Source organism: Nannospalax galili, unplaced genomic scaffold (genome assembly GCF_000622305.1).
Source record: "Nannospalax galili isolate Female #2095 unplaced genomic scaffold, S.galili_v1.0 scaffold1191, whole genome shotgun sequence".
Taxonomy (NCBI): Eukaryota; Metazoa; Chordata; class Mammalia; order Rodentia; family Spalacidae; genus Nannospalax; species Nannospalax galili.
Genome location: NW_008330570.1, coordinates 1800547 through 1820705, shown reverse-complemented (window position 1 = coordinate 1820705; position 20159 = coordinate 1800547). Strand labels below are relative to the sequence as shown.

The 20159-nt window shown below is 37.1% G+C and overlaps 1 protein-coding gene across 2 annotated transcripts in view; it reads right to left on the bottom strand.

Annotated features, from left to right (window-relative positions):
* Atad2b (ATPase family AAA domain containing 2B) overlaps positions 1 to 20159 on the bottom strand; it is a 163464-nt gene that overhangs the window by 84770 nt on the left and 58535 nt on the right. For both annotated transcript variants that reach the window (XM_017802216.2, XM_008848859.3), the window contains exons 13-15: positions 17781 to 17869; positions 7363 to 7522; positions 4280 to 4370 (exon numbers count right to left, since the gene is read on the bottom strand). In XM_017802216.2, coding sequence (XP_017657705.1) covers positions 4280 to 4370; positions 7363 to 7522; positions 17781 to 17869 — 340 coding nt within the window. The remainder of the gene's footprint in view (positions 1 to 4279; positions 4371 to 7362; positions 7523 to 17780; positions 17870 to 20159) is intronic.

Here is a 20159-nt window from a genome sequence, read left to right as displayed (position 1 = left end):
TATTTTTCTAAATACATATAAAAGAGTGATTCAAAGGAATTCAGATCTTCAAAAACAGGTATTCTACTACCAAATCTGAGTATAACTCAATAGCAAGTAAACATCTAACTACCCAAAACATTTAACATTGCAATTCATCTGACAGGTCCAAAGGTGGTAAAGGAAATAAGAACAATTAAAAACTTCCGGTGATGTCCCACATTGACTTTCATAATTTATCTATTTAATCCTAACAAATATATACAAAAACCCTGTGTCTGTGTCACAAAGGGCGGGGGGATCCCTCAAATTAGCAATATATTGTCTTTTCTATCAGAAATTAAATTTGCACATGGTCACCTTTATTAGTTATGCCAGCAGGGGGAACCATTTGAACAATTTATGTAGCATTGCACCCTGAACTTCTCAAGGAGCAGTATAGAGTTTATCTATTAGTTTACAGCTCACAAAGAACTTATACAACTTCTAAATGCCTAAATGGAAAAAATGATTACAAAGAAAAAGACTCAAGAGTTAGAGGGGAAAATATCTGTGAGAACTGACCTCAAAAAACTATAAACATTATAACCATAAATTCTGTCCTATAACAGCAGTCTAGCTTCCAAATAATTCTTCAGAATAGATATATCACTGGTTTTTAATTTTATTTTTTATTTCTTAATAGATCTTTTTTTGTTTTGTTTTTTGATTTGTTGAGACAGGGTCTCTCTGTAGCCCCAGCTGACCTGCAAGTCTCTATGTAGACCAGGCTGGCCTCTCCGCCCGTCTCTGCTGCCTAAGTGCTAGGATTAAGGGCATGCACCACTACACCCAGCTAATAAATCTTTTTTAAAAGCACCTTTTTCTTTGACATGTACATCTGTTATATTAGTTCAACAAAATGAGTACAGAATACGTGCTTAAAGTTATAAACGATTAGGAAAATGATCCCAAATACATGAATTCTGTCCTTATCAGACGAAGTAAAATGCTGCCACCTTCAAATAATCTAAGCAATTCATTTTTCTTTCTTCTTTAAAGTATACACACAGTAAGTAAACATACAGTATAGACTATTCAATAACAGAAGCTTAAGTTAACTGAAAAAAGGCTCAGAAACAGGCAAAATAAACAAAAAAAAACTAAAAGATTATTTTATATCATAAATTTTACCCAGAACATTTATATCTGCCATAATAACATGTTAATTGTGTAACAGAAATATATTGTTCAATTTTTCTGAATCTGTCCATATAACTGAGTTTACTAATAACAAACCTCACTTCCTACAGTAAATTTTCAGTGGATTATAGTAACTGATAGACTTAGAAGAGGCAGGAAATCTTCTTCACATTTGCTTCTAAGAAAGAATTAGTGGTTTATAACTGTGGTTCTTAACTTGAATCATCATGAGAATGAGCAACAGAACAGAAACAAAACTATAGATTCTCAAACCCCGTAACAGTGAATCACAATCTCTGGGAGCTTAAATTTTTAAATGTATATTTTGAGAAATATTAAGAAATTGCTCTGATACAAAATGTTAAGAACCACTGAATAAATATACTTCACTAGAGTCCAATACTGAATTAAAGTGCATCAGAGTCACAGCTAGTATTATCTTTGAATAAACTAGCCTCCTAGGTAGGGCTCATGTCCTGTCATAATTAATATCGTATTTTTACACTCTCGAAAGGAGTCTGTCTTAGAAAATCAATGATATTAAAAAAGTTTACTACAACCTTCTAAGAATTACCAGTTGATATGTAAGAAATTATAAGCACACCTTTCATAACCACCCTAATTTTACCATTATAATTCTAATATTCTATTGAACACAATATTTACATAGCAAAGGAAACATATTCTTGCATATTACAAATAAGTTAAAATCTTTCTGAAAGCCTAAAAATATGGCTATGAAAGAAGTTAGGTTAGAAACAAGGCCACAAAATTTTATAAGATTGATTTTAAAAACAATTTCAAACAAAATAAAGGCCCAAAATACAAATACTTCATGTTTTTGTTTTAAACCTCTCACTAAAAATAAAATTGAAAAAAAGAATAATGATTAGGGTTGATCACTTCATTAATTATAAGTTCCTACTATTTGTGCAAATGTTCTTAGCATCAAGTTATGTTGGGGTTTTTTTACTACTTAAAAAAAAAAAATCATCCCTGATAAGCATGCAAAAACCTCCAAGTTGGTTTCAAGGTAAAAGTTACCAAACCCCACAACCTATAAGAGGCCAACTATCTTTGCAGCTGTTTCTCAAGACTTCACAATCTTTATAAATTTTACTGAACTGAAACCATACATGTTTTGAAATATATAAAGCAATAAATTCAAAATGGATTTAAATTAATTACTATTCCATTCTTGTTTGAATGCCTGCATTTGATTGTGTGTAACATGAACTGGTTTCCCTTTTTTTTTTTTTTTTTTTTTTTTTGAGACAGGGTCTCCCTGTAGCCCCAGCTGTCCTGGAACTCACTATGTGGACCAGACTGGCCTTGAACTCAGAGATCCGCCTGCCTCTGCCTCCCAAGTGCTGGGATTAAAGGCGTGCGCTGCCACGCCTGGCATGAACTGGTTTCTTAAATGAAATAAATTTCATAACCAAACACCACAGTCATTTAATTACAGATGATTTTTAAGTCACTATCCAGGAGGCCAATGGTATATAAGTAGACTACATATATACTGCTACCCCATGGAGGGGGGGGGAAAGACAGAAAATTTTCAATCCAGTAAGAAATTATGACAATTTTTTTTAGACTGGCTATAAGCTAAAATAAATCACTTGGAAAAGTAGAATATTGATTGATCTTTGGAAAAACATATTGAAATGAAGATTCTAATATTCGAAGAATTAAAACTACAGTGTGAAACATTTCAGAGGAAGGTAGGGTAACAGAAAATAATTTTAGAATATCTATTTCTAAGGGAATTTCTAAAATTACTTGAAGACATCTGCCTATTTCAGAGCATCATTCTGTGACAAATTCACAGAAAAATCTACAAAGATTTCCCAGTCTGATCTGACCTCTAAGACCCAAATAACATAAATAAAAGGGGACAAGTTTCAAAAAGGGAAAGACTGGATTTTTTTTTTTTTTTTAACCGAACACCACCCTCTCCCATAAAGCAGCACAAGGCTTTGCAAAGGTCAAGCCAAATTTACATGAAATGGGTTTGGCGCATGCTCTCTTATACCAGGCAAAGCTTAAACTGGAGTAGTGCTGGAGAGATTTACGTTTTCTCCTCACCAGAAGATGTCGAGGTCTTTGTGGTTCAAAAGCTGAGGGATGCTGCTTCGGAGATGGAAGTCCCTGTGGATGAAGAGGATAATTCGGATGTAGCTAACTGAATGGACTAATGTTCTATTTAAGTTTTAATTATTTGATAGTGGATCACGATGACTTTTTTTTTTTTAAACTAAGTTGCTCTTTTTTGTTTTGGTAACTTTAAAGTTTTCCCAGGTAGACTGCTGTTAGTGGATTTATCAGAGGAATTTCTTCATACTCCTTAAAAAAGTTCTTGGAGACGGGGAGTTTTTGATTGGTTTTAATTTATATTTTTCAAAGCATGAGAGGAAAACACAAAAGGAAGGTGAATGAAGGAAAGTTCCTTTGTGTATACTCAGTTACTGAACATTATCTCTCTTCTTATTTCAGACCTAATTAGAAAGAAACCTTGAATTCCACCTCCTGTATTTATCAGTGCTCTCTAATCTTGTCCTTTTAGGACAGCAATGTTTGTTTACTTTGTGGGGGAGTTCTTCACTGTGATGAATTTAAAATTAAATTGGGAAATTTTATATTTGAGGAAATAATGAAAAATACCATCAAGCATTTTCTTTGATAATTCCTCCCATCCAACTTGTTTCTAAATCATTAGGAATAAAGGTGAGCGTATTTATGTTAGCTGAGAAGTATGAAAGACTGCAGTCCTGCTATTGACAAGGAGCTTTTTCTCTGATGTTTAACTTTTTCTTAGTGAAATTTCTGAGAAGGGACATTCCTAGAAAGAGACACTATATTAAGGATACTGAGCACTCAACAAAAGGCATATTACTACTAAGTTTTGTTAACCAAATACCTGATGGTAATTAAAATTCTATTAAAAAGTGTTCATACTTTAAGTGAGACATTTTTAACTTTTAAATATAAAGGTAGAGCTATCTACCACACAGTTAAAGACATAACTGTATTCATTCACATTTCAAACATAAGGGGAAAGGGAAGCTGAGCAGAACGAGAAAGACAACCAATGAATCCAAATAGCAACAGCACTCACCAACACATTTTTCAGCCAGTTCTCCTAAAAAAGCATCGGACAGTTTTGGATTCCAGTCCCTGGTATGGATCTGTAAGATGTGTTTTCTTGCCTAAGGAGAAGAGTATAATAAACAAGAGTGCAACTCCTCATGTACTGGCTGCAACACATTTGGATTGTTCACAGTCCCCAACAAAACTGCTGCTTATTTTAAAAGAAATTAAAATCCTTGGCATCCACATCAACCTGCGAGTTATGAGAGATTTTGTTCCTGTTTCATAGTTAACACTTTACTTTTCTACCACACATTTTTAAATTTTCATTTTATTTATTATTTGATGTATCTATGTGTACTTGTGTGTGTGTGAGTGTGTGAGAGAGAAAGACAGAGATAGAGAGATAGAGAGAGAGAGAGAGAGAGAAAGAGAGAGAGAGAGAGAGATCATAGAAGAGGGGACAGAAAGAATGTAGGAGCCAGAGGATGGGGAGAAGTGCTAGGTAAATGCTATCTTGTAGACATGGCATGGCTGTTGCACTCATGAACTCACAGCAGCTACTGTTACCTACAGAAGACTTGACAAATTTCAGCATGGAGGGGGAAGGAATACATATGGCCCCATGCCTAGCTTGAGGGGCTACTGACAATAACTGGCTGCTGTGGGAGGATCATTTTTCCTTGGGGATGTGATCACTGGTAGGATGCCCATATTCCAGAAGATGGCCCCACATTCATTCACATTGTACATATGGGCAGAAGTAAGGGGACTCAGTGGGAGTGGAGTCCAGGGCAAGTTGGAGGTGGGAAATGTTGGGTGGATATGATCAAAATACATTGTAAACATGTATGAAATTCTCAAAGAATGAAAAGCATTTTTAGGGGCTGGAGGGATGGTTCAGCAGTTAAGAGCACTGGCTGTTCTTGCAGACGACCCAGGTTTGAATCCCAGCACCCACATGGCCGCTAACAACTGTCTGTAACTCCAGTTCCAGGGGATCTGACAGCCTCTTCTGTCCTCTGCAGACATTGCATGACACAGTGCACTTACCTACACACAGACAATACGTGCATACACATAAAAAAAATAAAAATAATAAATAAAATATTTTTTAAAAAATAGCCGGGCCCTGCTCTACTCTTAGTCCCATCTTTCACAATAAGTGAACCTCTTCCCCCTTGACTGAACTTACCTGTGGAAGTGCCCAGGTTTTGTTTCAAAGGAGAGGCTACAGAGAGCTACTAACCCTTCCCCGCCCCACTTCTCTCTTGCTCCATTTTGACTTCTTGAAAGGGGAAATCTTGCTGGCCGTGGTAGCGCACGCCTTTAACCCCAGCCCTGGGGAGACAGAGGCAGGCGGATCTCTGTGAGTTCAAGGCCAACCTGGTCTACATAGTGAGTTCCAGGACAGCTGGGGCTACAGGGAGACCCTGTCTCAAAAAGACCAAAAAAAAAAAGGCATTTTTAAAGAAAGAGAGACAGAGACTGAGAAAAGCTGCCCTAAGTAAGGTAAATCTAGTGCCATTTTAAAACCTTTAAATCAGTCTATGAATCTAAATCAAAGTCACTGGTGATTGTACAGATGTCAAATAGTTGAAATACCAAACTATTCTATAAGGGTATTCTTTGTTTTTCTATAGTCTTCTATACAATCCTAATCACTAAGGCTTCTATATCTACGTACTTAAATCGAGTACTTGACATAGAGGTAAGATTAAAATCATACAACAATACATGTCCATATATGGTACTTCCTTTCCATTCAACTCTCTCAAACATAAGTTCTTCAAGGAGAAATTAATCAGCTGAGTGTGGTGGCACACACCTTTAATCCCAGGAGGCAGAGGCAATCGGATCTGGATAAGATCAAGGCCAGCCTGGTACATAGCGAGTTCTAGGCTAGCTGGAGCTACTAAGGAAACCCTATCTCATGTAAACAAAAACAAAAATCGAGACAAAGACAGAGACACACAGAGGGGAGGGAGGGAGGGAGGGAAGGAGGGAGGGAAGGAGAGGGAGGGAGGGAGAGAGAAAGGAAGAGAAAAATCAAAGAAATCAGATGGGCTGGACAGAGAGCTCAATTAAGAGCACGTATTGCTCTTGCAGAGGACGAGTTCAGTTCCCAGCACCCATGTCGAATGGCTCACAACCTCCTGTAACTTCAACTCCAAGGAGATCCGAAGCCTTCCACTAGCACCTTCACTCATAAGTACATATCTCCCACACAAGTTTACATAATTAGAAAATAAAAACAAATCTAAAAGAAGCAAACCAAGGTTAACAATTAAAATTTCAAGTACGATTAGGAAAAAAAGAACTTTATATAACATTAAGTAATATTTTCTACAAGGACTATATGTTATTCTGTTTTAAGGGTACATTCTTTAAAAACTACACCATGATGAATAACAGTTACTGCTTCTAATTAAATACAATGTGTATGAATACATATGTTGCTACAAAATTCTGGTTAATAGATCTTTATGAAAAAAAATATTTTTTTGTCTTTTTGAGACAGTCTCCCTGTAGCCCCAGCTGGCCTGGAACTCACTATGTAGACCAGGCTGGCCTTGAACTCACAGAGCTCCGCTTGCCTCTGCCACCCAAGTGCTGGGACTAAGGGCATGTGCCACCTCGCCCGACATGAAAATATATTTATGGGGGGGGGGGATACCTACTTCGTTTAACGAGACACATTAACAAGCATACAAGATAATTATTATAATTCAAGAACTAAAAATAAGGTGTGGGTGGGGAAGTAAGCATCTAAAGAAACCCAACCAGAACTTCCCTTTCCTAAAATATCCTAAACTTTCTAAAACTGCTAACAGAGGAAGAATGAACTGTTCTTAATTACCCAGGGTTTTTTGTTCTTCTAGTTGCTTTAAGACACTAAGTAGCCTGGGCAGGCCTCCAACTTAACAATTCTCATGCCTCAGCCTCCGAAGTACTATATTTTAAGAGTGCTTTAAGGGTTGTCAATTATTAACTAAGATATCACATAGGCAAAAAATAATAAAAATCCATAAAATACAACAACCTTTAGAGTATATGCTTTGTAAACTGGTTACAAGTAAGTCTTAATGTACCAAAAACAAACATTCTTACCTTTTGATCTGGCAAGTTGAAAAGGAATTCTCTGTCAAAACGACCAGGTCTCCTGAGCGCAGGATCTATAGAATCAAGTCTGTTTGTAGCACCAATAACAACAATTTCACCTCTATTATCCAATCCATCCATAAGAGCAAGGAGAGTTGACACTATAGAGCTGTAAAAAAAAAAATTTCCAGGCAGAACTTTTTAAAACTTAAAGGAAAAAAAAGACTATAAATACTGATGCCTAAAATAACTTTATAAGTCTTAAATGCTAATATAATTATACAAAAAACACTTATCAATGCAATATCAAGTGATTCAGAGAAATCCACTTTGAAAGTCCACAGAAAATACAATAACCCAAGGGGTAAGAGTTAAAAAAGGTAACACTGAAAGTGAAATCAGAGCAAATGGCAAAGATCAGAACTTGAGGACTGGGGAAGATAGAGGAAGGACGGGGAGAAAATGAACAAACAAAGGAACTGAGGATATGGCCTGTGAAAGAACACCTGCTTAGCATGTACAAAATCCTGGGTTCGGGGGCTGGAGAGATGGCTCAGCAGTTAAGAGCACTGTCTGATCTTACAGAGGACCCAGGTTCAATTTCCAGCATCCACATGGCAGCTAACAACTGCCCGTAACTCCAGTTCCAAGGAAATCCATTGCTTTCTTCTGTCCTCCATGAGCATTGTGTAACACAGGTGCACTTACACACTGCAGGCATAACACTCATACACATAAAATAAAGTTCAAGGCCAGCCTGGTCTCCATAGTGAGTTCCAGAACAGCTGGGGCTACAAGGAGACTCTGTCTCAAAAAGACAATAAATAAATAAATAAATAAATAAATAAATAAATAAATAAATAAATAAATAAATAAAATATTTATAATAATAAAATATATTTTAAATCCTGGGTTCAATCCCCAGAGCTACAATATATAAATTAAGGGTTGGCAAGATGGCTTAGTGGATAAAACTGCTCACCTCCAAGCATAAAGAACTCAGTTCAAACCCTAGGACCTACATGGTGAAAGAAGAGAACTGACTTCTGAAAAGCTGTGCTTTGACCTCCATATATATGCTATGACATACATACAGTGGCATGTAAACATGTAAACACACAGAAATAATAATATTCCTACATCAAAGAGTACACTAAAAAAGTGACAATCCAAACAAAATATTTGAATATATTTTTATTAAATATCATATTTTTAATAAAAATTTGAGGTCAAGAATATATAAAGAACTATTATAGGGGCTGGAGAGATGGCTCAGCAGTTAAGAACACTGGTTGTTCTTGCAGAAGCCCTAGGTTCAAATCCCAGCACCCACATGGCAGCTAACAACTGTCTGTAACTCCAGTTCCAGGGGATCACAGCCTCTTCTGTCCTCTGCGGGCATTGCACGACACGGGTGCACTTACCTACATGCAGGCAATAAACGCACACACATAAAATAAAAAATAAAATATTTTTTTAAAAAAAAAAAAGTCAAATCTAAATATACACAAAGGATTTAAATAGCAATTCAACTTGCAAAAGGCCTAACATCATACCAAACATGGAAATCAAATCAAATTATGTTGCACTTTATATAGACTACAATAACTAAAATCACGACAGCTACAAAAGTGTTGGTAAGGTTTCAGAGAAATCAGAATGCTCACATAACTGGCTGGGATGAAAATGTAAAATGTGTCTCTCTGGGAACAAATCTAGCAGATTCTCTACTAGAAAAGAGTTATCAAATGATACAGCAACATATACACACAGCAAAAAAAGAAAAAAAAACTTATTTGTGGGCATTTATAGCACTATTATTCACAACCGCCTAAAAGGCAGAGCAAGAAAAACAGACATCAACTGATAGATAAATGAATATGAAGAAATGAAGTGAGCCAGGCCTGCTGTACCACTTGTAGTCTTAGTACTCAGAAGGCTGAAATAGGAGAATAACGTGTTTGAGAACAGCTTTGGCTACATAAAGAGTTTCAGGCCAGACTGAGCTACAAAAGGCTGTCTCCCAACCACATCGCTCCAAGAAAATGAACTGACAGATGATGAAATAGATGAAGACGAAAAGCCAATCATAACTGAAAAAATATAATCAATAAAAGATCAATTGTTATAGAGTTACATTTACATGAAATATCTAAACTAGGCAAACCTATAAAAATAAAAAGTATAAAGTGGGTGCTAAGAACTTGAAGAGTAACAAAAAGGCTGAGAGTGATGGCTAAAGGTTTCTGGGGTTACAGAATATAAAACTGTGTGATAGTTACAGAACTCTACAAATACACTGAAAGCCAATGAACCACACAGTTTAAACAGGTGAACTGCACTTCAATAAAGCTCTTTTAAGATAAATAATCATGGGGCTGGAGAAATTGCTCAGCAGTTAAGGGCACTGGCTGCTCTTGTAGAGGACCCGGGTTTGGTTCCCAGCACCCAAATGGCAGCTAACAAACATCTGTAACTCCAGTTCCAGGGGATTCAATGCCCTCTTGTGACTTATGCAGGCATTTCAGGACACAGGTGTATTTACATGCATGCAGGCAATACACTCATATACATAAAAAATAATAAAATATAGCCGGGCATGGTGGCGCACGCCTGTAGTCTCAGCACTTGGGAGGCAGAGGCAAGTGGATCTCTTTGAGTTCAAGGCCAGCCTGGCCTACATAGTGAGTTCTAGGACAACTGGGGCTTACAGGGAGACCCTGTCTCAAAAAGCCAAAAAAAAAAGCAATATTCCCTCCTGAAACACAATATTCTAGCTATATTTAAAAAAAAAAAAAACTATGAATAAAACCAAAATCTGAGATAGTCACTGTTCATGTTTAGGAAAGATTTTTTGATTCCCATTTTCTTTTCTTTTTGAGACAGGGTCTCACTGCGTAGCCCTGGCTGACCTGTAACTCACTATGTAGACTAGGTTGGCGCCTGCTTTTACCTCCTGAGTGACAGAATTAAAGGTATGTACCACCATACTCCACCTGCAAAAAATATTTTGAAATCTAATATCTGAAAATTTATGACCTAGGTGTCTCACTGAAGAAATAAAATGAAGTAATAGCTTTAATAATAAATTTATGTTTAACAAACTGATAGGATTTGAATATGAAATGACACCCACGGGCTTATGTTTTAGATGCTTGGTTCCAACTGATGGTACTATTTTGAAAATGGGTCCTAGCTGGATGGAGTAAGTCACTGGGAGGGTGGGTCCTCAGGAACCTTGGTCTTGATCACTTCTGGTCTCACATTTCACTTCCAGCTGACCAAGAAGGGAAGCACAGCCCCTGCCACCATATAACCTGCTCTACTTTGCCTTCCCAACCATAATGAGACTAAACCTTAAAACCATAAGCCAAAATGAGTAATTCCACAGGTCACAGAAACACAAAAGTAAACTAAAACAACCACATTTAGTCCTGAAATTTTCCTTAATATTTTCTAATTTAAAATGGGCACTTCAATTGTATTTATCAACACTTTTTATTGCTTAAAGTAAGTTTTCAGATGATAAAGTCCCAAATATGGCTAAAAATAAAATTATAATCTAGCTTAAATTCTACCAAAAGTTGTCTTAAAAAGAAAATCTATAAACAACCGGTCTCTAGACCAAAATCCTTTGGTAAGCTTTATTAAATAGAAAATGAAGTCCAAACTATTTAACATAACATTCAAGGTCTTGGGCTAGGGATATAGCTCAGTTGATACAGTGCTTCCCTACCTTGCACAAAGCCATTCCCAGTGCACCACTTAAACCCTCTGTAGTGGCACAGGAGGTGGAACTAAAAGGATCAGCACTTCAAGTTCATTCTCAGCAACAAAACAAGTTCAAGACCAGCCTTGGCTACATGAGATCTTGACTTCAAAACAAAATGTTTTGTTTTTCAGGCCCTACTTGCCTGTCATCTACTTTCTCTCCTACATTATCTTCTATAAACATTATTTTACCATTCAATTATAGATCAAAAACTCATTTGTGGCTTTTTTTTTTTTAACCTACTCTTTGTTTCATTGATCTTTTATATTTTTTAAAGACATTTTTGGGCTGGAGAGATGGCTCAGCAGTTAAGAGCACTGACTGCTCTTGCAGAGGACCTGGGTTTGATTCCCAGCACACACATGGTGACTACGAACCATCCTTAACTCCAGTTCCAGGGGAATCCGAAGCCCTCTTCTGACCTCCGCAGCATTGCACGACACGGGTGCACTCACATACATGCAGGCAATACACTCATACACATAAATTAAAAATAATAAATTTTTTAAAAAAATAAACTTATTTTCGTTTATTAGTGTGTTTGTGTGTGTCTGTGTGAGTGTATACATGTGTATGCAGGCAGGCAGTGGTCAGAAGAGGGCCCTCAATCACACAAAGATGAAGTCATAGGCATTTCCAGACTCCCAGCTTGTTACTTAGGTACTGGGCTCTGAACTTCGGTTCTTGTAATTGTGCACTAAGCCCTCCACACTGCTTAGCCATCTCTCCAGTCACCACTTTCATTTATTTTGAAGAATCCTGTCCCCCCCACTAAATGAGTTTTATTTAAATTAATGAGTTCCTCATTTCCAAGGTTGATTTATTTTTCATAATCCCTATTCCTTTGCTGAATTTCTCATTTATATCATGAATTATCTTCTGAATGTTGTTGACCTGTCTGTATTCACTTGAATCTCACTCAGTTTCATTATATGTACTCTGTAGAATTCTTTCTTAAAGTCTTTCCACTAGTATTTTATTTGAGGTCTACTACTTGAGAATTACAATGTTTAAGTGTAAGTATCATGTTTTCTCTTTTCATGATTTTTGTGAGCTTATGCTGAAATCTGTATATTTGGTCAATCAGGTAGTGTTACTCTTTTATATGTAGTATTCACATAAACAGCTTTCTCTTTAAAATGTGTTTCCAGGTACCAATCTGGTAAGCTACATTAGCTTTGGCTCCAGTAGGGTACCACAGTACCTATAGATTCATTGATGATATCAATGGATTTGGATGTGGCACTTGGACACAGTGTCAAAAACCCCTGTCTCCAGAGGCCACAAATAAGAAAGGGCACTCTAGCAGTCAATTATCAGACACAGAAATATAGCTGAGGTAGCCAGTGTGTGTCTCCAGTAATGGGAATGGTGTGCCAGAAACATGCAGCAAAATGGGTATCTTCTCAAGGGTGGTGGCATATCCTTGGGCCAACAATGGCACAATGAATCAGGATTGTCTATGGCACTGGGCACAGTTAGACTTCATGGCTTGAGATGAGCTTGTTGGAAGCTCCAGCTGAGCATGTGATTCGGGTAGATTAGAATGAGGAGTTCAGCTGACTACAAGTCTTGGACAAACTGTGGCAGGAACTTGAGTAACAAAACACCTTCAGGAAAAGAAGCAGGATAGGGTTACTATAGACAGTTACATATGGCTAATTAATGACCAAAATATCATTTTGTGGTTTATGGCTGCATTTGTGAACTAAGCACCCTTCTAAATAATTGCTGTGTCAAAAACAAAATAAGAGGAGACCGAGGAGATAGTTTAGTGAATAAAGTGCTTGCTCCACAAACACCCACATAAAAAATTGGACATGATGACATTCATCTATAACCCCAATGCTGGAAGGCAGAGATGAGAGGATCTCTTAAGTTTGTTGGCCAGCCACTCTAGCCAAAACGTCCAACTCCAGGTTCAGTAAGAGACTCTGTCTCAAAAAATAGTGATAGACACCTGACACTAACATCTGGCTTCTCTACACACACTCTTAGTAATGCCAACACACATACACGCACACACACACACACAAGAAGAAGGATTAGAAATGATTTTGAACTAAATAACAGTGAATACACATGTCAGAAACTGCAGTACATAACTAAAGTAGTACCCGAAGGGAACTTTAAGTTTCGATATCATATTTTAAAAGGAAGAAAAATAATAGTCAATTTCTAAGCTTCCATCTCAATAATATGGGGGAAAGTGAGAAGTTAAACTCAAGCCAACAGAAAGAAAAGACATAGAAGGATCTTAAGCACATACTGCTATATAAAGTAAGTATGAAAAGGGTACCTGTTTGGGGGCTAGAGAGATGGCTCAGCAGTTAAGAGCACTGACTGCTCGTGCAGAGGACCCGGGTTCAATTCCCAGCACCCACATGGCAGCTACGAACCATCCTTAACTCCAGTTCCAGGGGAATCTGAAGCCCTCTTGTGACCTCCATGGCACTGCATGACACGGGTGCACTCACATACATGCAGGCAATACACTCATACACATAAAAAATAAATAAATAAAATAAAAAAAAGAAAAGGCTACCTGTTTGATTCCACCGTTATTCCATTATAGAAAAGGTAAAATTATAGAGGAAGTAAAAAGATCAATGGTTATGACAAAAGGGCAATATTATGAAGACAGTTGTATAGATTTCTTCATGTAGGAGAAATGGACATTTATCTTGAAAGATAAATTATAAATTACCAAAACTGATTCAAGAATAAATTGAAGCTGGACATGGTGGCACACACTTTAATCCCAGCACTTGGGAGGCAGTGGCAGGTGGAATAAATAACTGACAAATATTTGCAGGAAATACATGAGAATGAAATACACTCATCTAAAACAGATAAAATGTGATTCCAAAATGAAGTGCAATTATTACAACAGTAATCACAGGTCAGTAACATGACATATTAGGCTAATCAATCCATCATGAACCCAATGACAAAATATTTTTTCAATATGATCAAGTTGAATCCAATATTCAAAATATTTTATTAGTTTTATTTGATGTATATGAGTATATTACCTGCATGTATGTAAGTGCACCCATGTTGTGCAAAGCACATAGAGGTCAGAAGGGGATATCAGATTCCTCTGGAACTAGAGTTATGGACAGTTGTTAGCCATCATATGGGTGCTGGGAATCAAACCCAGGTCCTCTGGATGAGCAGCCAGTGCTCTTAACTAATGAACCATCTCTCTAGCCCCCAATAACTTTTTAAAAGGTTAACAGGAGCTGAGCATAGAATTCAGTGACAGAACGTGTGACCATTAACGTGTACGGGGCCTGAGTTTCATTCCCAGCAGTAGAAAATAAGTGGTTTTTTGTTTGTTTGTTTTTGTCTTTTTGAAGCAGGGTCTCCCTGTAGCCCCAGCTGTCCTGGGACCACCAGCTTGCACCACCACGCCCGGCTAATCTTTTTTTTTTTTTTTAAGATTAAAAAAGGATAGCCAGGCCAGGCGTGTTGACACACACCTTTAAAGGAGAAACTACATATGATCAATTCAAAAGAGGCAGAAAGAAAACTTTCAAGCCAGACATAGTGGTTCAAGTCTGTAATTCAAGCACCCAAGAGGCCAAAGCAGAAGCAGAAGCACTATGAGTTCAAGACCAGCCTGGGCAACAAAATAAAAACCTTTCCAAAAAAACAGGGCCAGGAGAAATGGCTCAGCAGTTAAGAGCACTTGTTGATCTTGTGGAGGCCCCAAGTTTGGTTCCCAGTATCCACATGGCAGCTCACAATCACTTGTATCTCCAGTTCCAGAGATCCAATGCCCTCTTCTGGTCTCCACTGGCACCAAGCAACAACACCCACATACATAAAATTAAGTCTTTTTGTTTTCATTTTTCTTGAGACAGGGTCTCCCTGTAGCTCCAGCTGGCCTAGACACTATGTAGACCAGGCTGACTTTGATTGCCTTTGGCTCCTGAGTGTTGAGATTAAAGGCATATATACCTGGCCTCAAAATAAATAAATAAATAAATAAATAAATAAATAAATAAATAAATAAATAAATAAATAAATAAATAAATAGAAAAAAAACAGGCTGGAGAAATGGCTCAGTGTTTAAGGGTATGAACTATGAACTGCTCTTGCAGAGGATCTGAGTTATATTCCCAGCACCCACATGGAACTGTTCACAATCACATGTATCTCCAGCTCCTGGGGCTCCAATACCCTCTTCTGGTCTCCATGAGCATCTGCACTCTTGTGCACATACCCACACACAGGCATACACAAACATAAAATTTGAAATAAAATAAATCTGGAAAAAATAAGAGTTCAATACTCTATCTCAATAAAATAAACTCTAACAACAAACTAGAAACTTGAGAATAAGGGGCACATATGAAAAACATAAAATGAACACTTGTAACATGATTTTAGATTTGAAGGCTAATAAAATTAAGATGGCAATTCTTCCCAGATAGATTCACAGATTCAAAAGAGTCCCCAAAACATTGCAATAGACTTTCCTAAAGAAATTGACAAGTTTAAAAATTATATACAGAAAGACAATGGACCAATATAAAACAATTTTGAAACCAAGCAAAGTGATGCACATCTTTTAGTCCCAGTATTTGGGAGGTAAAAGCAGCCTGATTTTTAAAAGTTCAAGGTCAGCCTGGTCTACATAACAAGTTACAGGCCAGCCAGGGTTACAAAGGGAGACCCTGTCTCTAATTTTCTTTAAGAAAGAATAAGTTGAAAGACTTGTATTTACAAGACCTGAAGTAATCAAAACAGTAGTATAAGGATAGAACTATATATCAAAGTGCCAACTAACAATTAGGGACATACACCTAATCTGATGCCAAGTAATTTAAGAGAGACAAAATAGCTATTTCAAATCAAAATTCTGGAACAAACTACTATCTCAAAAAAAAAAAAAAACTTCAATCTATAACTTACACTATCTAAAAAACTAAATCAAACCCCCTTACCTAACAGAGACATAAAATACTTAAATCACTGACTTAAATGTAAGAGTTACAACTATTAGCACTTCAGGTGCTAGAGATGGCTTAGCAGTTAAAGGCATTGGCAGTTCTTACAGAGGACCCAGGTTTGGTTCTCCGCACCTACATGCACCTAACAGGGAATCCAACACCCTCTTCATTCTTCGGGCACTTTGTGACAGTACACTTACTTACATGCAGGCAAAACTCATATACACAAAATAAAAATAAATCATTTATTATTTTCATTTTATGTGTATGAGTGTATTGCCTGCATGTATGTGAGTGCACCTGCGTTGTGCAGTGCCGCAGAGGTCAGAGAGGGCGTCAGATTCCCCTGGAACTGGAGTTAAGGATGGTTTGTAGCTGCCATGTGGGTGCTAGGAATCGAACCCAGGTCCTCTGAAAGAGCAGTCAGTGTTTTTAACCACTGAGCTATCTCTCCAGCCCCCCAAAATAAAGATTTTTAAATCTATTATCAATTTAGAAAAAAACTGCAATTTTTCTTAAGGAGCACAAAAAAGGACACGTACAGGGTTTTTTTTTTTTAATTTAAAGAATGGTTTTGCCAATATTAAATATTTACTTCACCAAAAGTTTAATTAAACACAAAAAAGCAAGCTAAGTTACTGTGTAGCTTTTTTTCTGGGAATCGGAACATTCCCACCTCCAGAGAACAAAGAGACTCACAAGATTCAGCAAGCTGAGAAAGTTATCAGACTCATGAGGCTCCTTCCCAAGTTATCTATGCATTATCCAGTTGCTGGAGAACAAGACACTCTCCATGGAGTTGTCTGCAGCTTCTGCAGGGAACTCTGGTGATGGAGGATTCCACTCATGCTGGAATGAGCTTTCAGTGATATAGCTACCTTTAAGTTATCCATGGTCCTGTGAAACTCACTGATTCACCAAGCTAGACTTAGATTTCCATCTATTTCCATCATTTCTTTGATCTATAATTGGTGTTCTCTCTAGAATGAAAAGACATTTGTGTCTCCCAAGAAAATTCATGCAACACAGGTTAATGGAAATTTTTCAAAGCACATATAACAAAGAACATATGTTAAAGGGATTATAATGAACAATACAACATAATATGACAATCTAATTCTTGTTAGAGCAAAATAGTTTAACAGACATTTCACAAAAGGAAGACGCATATGAGGGCAATAAGCACAAACAAAACGATATTATTAGTCACTGAAAAATGTAAATTAAATCCAGTAGTGTATACAACCAATAGAAATGGTAAAGTTAAAGAGAGTACAAACATGGGCTAGAGAGATGGCTCAGTGGTTAAGAGCACTGGCTGCTCTTGCAGAGGACCTGGATTCTATTCCCAGTGCCAAACATGGTGGTTCACACCAATCCTTAACTCCAGTTCCAGAGAATCCAATGCCTTCTTCTGACCTCTGTGGCCACCAGGCATGCACGTAGTACACTTACGTACATGCAGGCAAAAAATTCATACATTAAAAAAAAAAAAAACAAATTAAAAAAGGAAAACCAGGCAGAGGGCTGGATTTGAACCACAGGGTGTAGCCTGCTGACCCTTGTTGTGGAAAGAACTTCTAGAAAATAAACTATATTTTAAAATTCTTGTACGCCTCAAAGTACTTACTCAAGGGCTAAGGCAAAATACTATGTAAGTGAAAAAAAAAACAACACAGTTTATGAAAAATTACCTGTGGATTTGATCTTGTCTACTAGAGCGAACTGGAGCTAATCCATCTATTTCATCAAAAAATATTATAGAAGGTCTCATCAAATATGCCTAGTAAAGAGAAAATGAGTATTACTCAATTTTTACTTTCTAATTTACTGTTTTCTTAAGTAATACAAGTTAATAATACAACATGCAGCAGATATTTAACTAAGACTACTATAGGCTGGGGAATGTAGCTCAGTGGTAGAGCATTTGCCTAGCATGTGCAGGGCCCTGAGTGCAATCCCTAGAATCAAAACAAAATACCACAGTAGAACTCCACTACTGGAGTTGGCTAACAGGTATCCTCCCAGTAAGAAACTACAGTTTTCAATTATTTATTCATTTATATTACAGTTGTGGAGATGGAACTCAGGGTATCAATCTAGCTAAGCATGTACTCGATCACTGGTCCATATACTATCAGGCTCTAGGCTTTTTTTTTTTTTTTAACATAACTATATTTCTAAATTAGTTTCCCTACACATACATAAGATTTGCCACTTTACCTTTTTTGGGGGGGGGGGAGATGGTCTCCCTACAGCCTCAGCTGGCCTTGAACTCACTATGTAGACCAGGCTGGCCTTGAACTTACAGAGATCTGCCTGCCTCTGCCTCCCCAGTGCTGGGATTAAAGGCGTGCACCACTACTCCCCACCTTGCTGCTCTACTTTTAAGGAGTCATAAAATTATCATCAATTGCTTAAAAACAGAAGCAACAATTTCATCAAGTCCCACTCCCCACGAAAACTATGAAACAGAAGTGAATTTAGATAAAGAATCTTTATAATTTAGGGCACCAATCCTGATTGCAACCAACATCTCCTATCTCTAACATGACTAAAAAGTGTTAATAGCCAAAAATTTTTAACAAGCATACTAGATAGTATGCCAGCATTCCCAGGAAATCCTCTTTTCTTCTGTAATGTTATATTTTTTCAATTATTATATCTCCTTAAACTACTCAGACTACATATGTTTGACTTGGCATTAGACACTGAACATAGTGAAGTTTAGAATCTTATCTACTCCTTTCTAAAGCTACTATCTAGAAAACAGAAGTTATGGCACTACTAAGTTTCAAATAACATCTAAAGTGCTTCACCAATTACATATTACTTTTTTGGAAGGGAGGGAAGGGTGATGCTTTTGTGACTAAAGTCTCATTTTGTAATAGTCCAGGCTGCCCCAGCATCTCAAATGACCAAATCTGGCTTACAAAGGACTTTCATACATATCAACACAGTAATTAATGCATGTCTGATAAATGTTTGACAGCATTTTATGCATATATATTTAGTGCAACATAATTAAAAATAAAGTGAATCACAAAATATGAATAGACTTCCTTCACTAAGTCCAACAATTACATGTGAATATAATTTTTTAAGACACAGAAAAAAAGTTTATTTGTTGGGTTTTTTGGTTTTGTTTTTGTTTTTTTTTGGGGGGGGGTCTTCGAGACAGGGTTTCCCTGTAGCTGTCCTGGATTCACCATGAAGACCAGGCTGGCCTTGAACTTACAGAGATCCACCTGCCTCTGCCTTCTGCTGGGATTAAAGGCATGTGCTACCACACCCGGCTTGTTGGTTTTTTTTTATGCTTACCAACATAGGGTTTCAATCTCTAGCTCAGTCTGGTATGAAACTCACAACTCCTCCTATCTCAGCTTCAAAAGTGCTGGGATTATAGGTGTGTATCACCTTGTCTGGTTTTTATTGCCTAGGCTGCTCTTGAACTCCTGGGCTCAAGTAATCCTCGGGATCAGTAATGAGAATTCCTTTTTACTATGGTGGAGCTTGTCTATTTGTTATAATCCCAGAGATTGAATCCAGGACCTTGCATACACTATTAATAACAGTAATAATAAGTATCTGGGACTGTAATTACATACTACTATGCTGTGTTTTAGAAAATAACATTTTTTTAAATTGCTATTACATTTAATGTAGAGATAACTTAGTTACTTCAGTGTTTTCCAAGAGCATCCAATTAGTTCTTAATCCTACCAGTAATGTGTTTATAACCTGGTATGGTATGATAAGAATATCCCAAACATCCATTCTTAAATTCCTGGACCTTCAGGGTGGCACTTAAATGAGAAGGTACTAAAATATCGGCCAAGGTGGTAGGACCTAGTAGGGGTCATTAGTTACTGAAGATATGCCCTTGATGGGACTGTGGGACCCTAGGCAATTCCTATTTCTCTTTTTGTTTCCTGATTAATGAGGTAAATATTAATAGCTTTGATCTGTCACATGCTCCACCATTATGCTCTTGTTATGTTACTACAAGTTAAACCCAAGAGGGCCAATCATGGACCACAACTCTAAAATGGTGAGACAAACTCATTATCTTT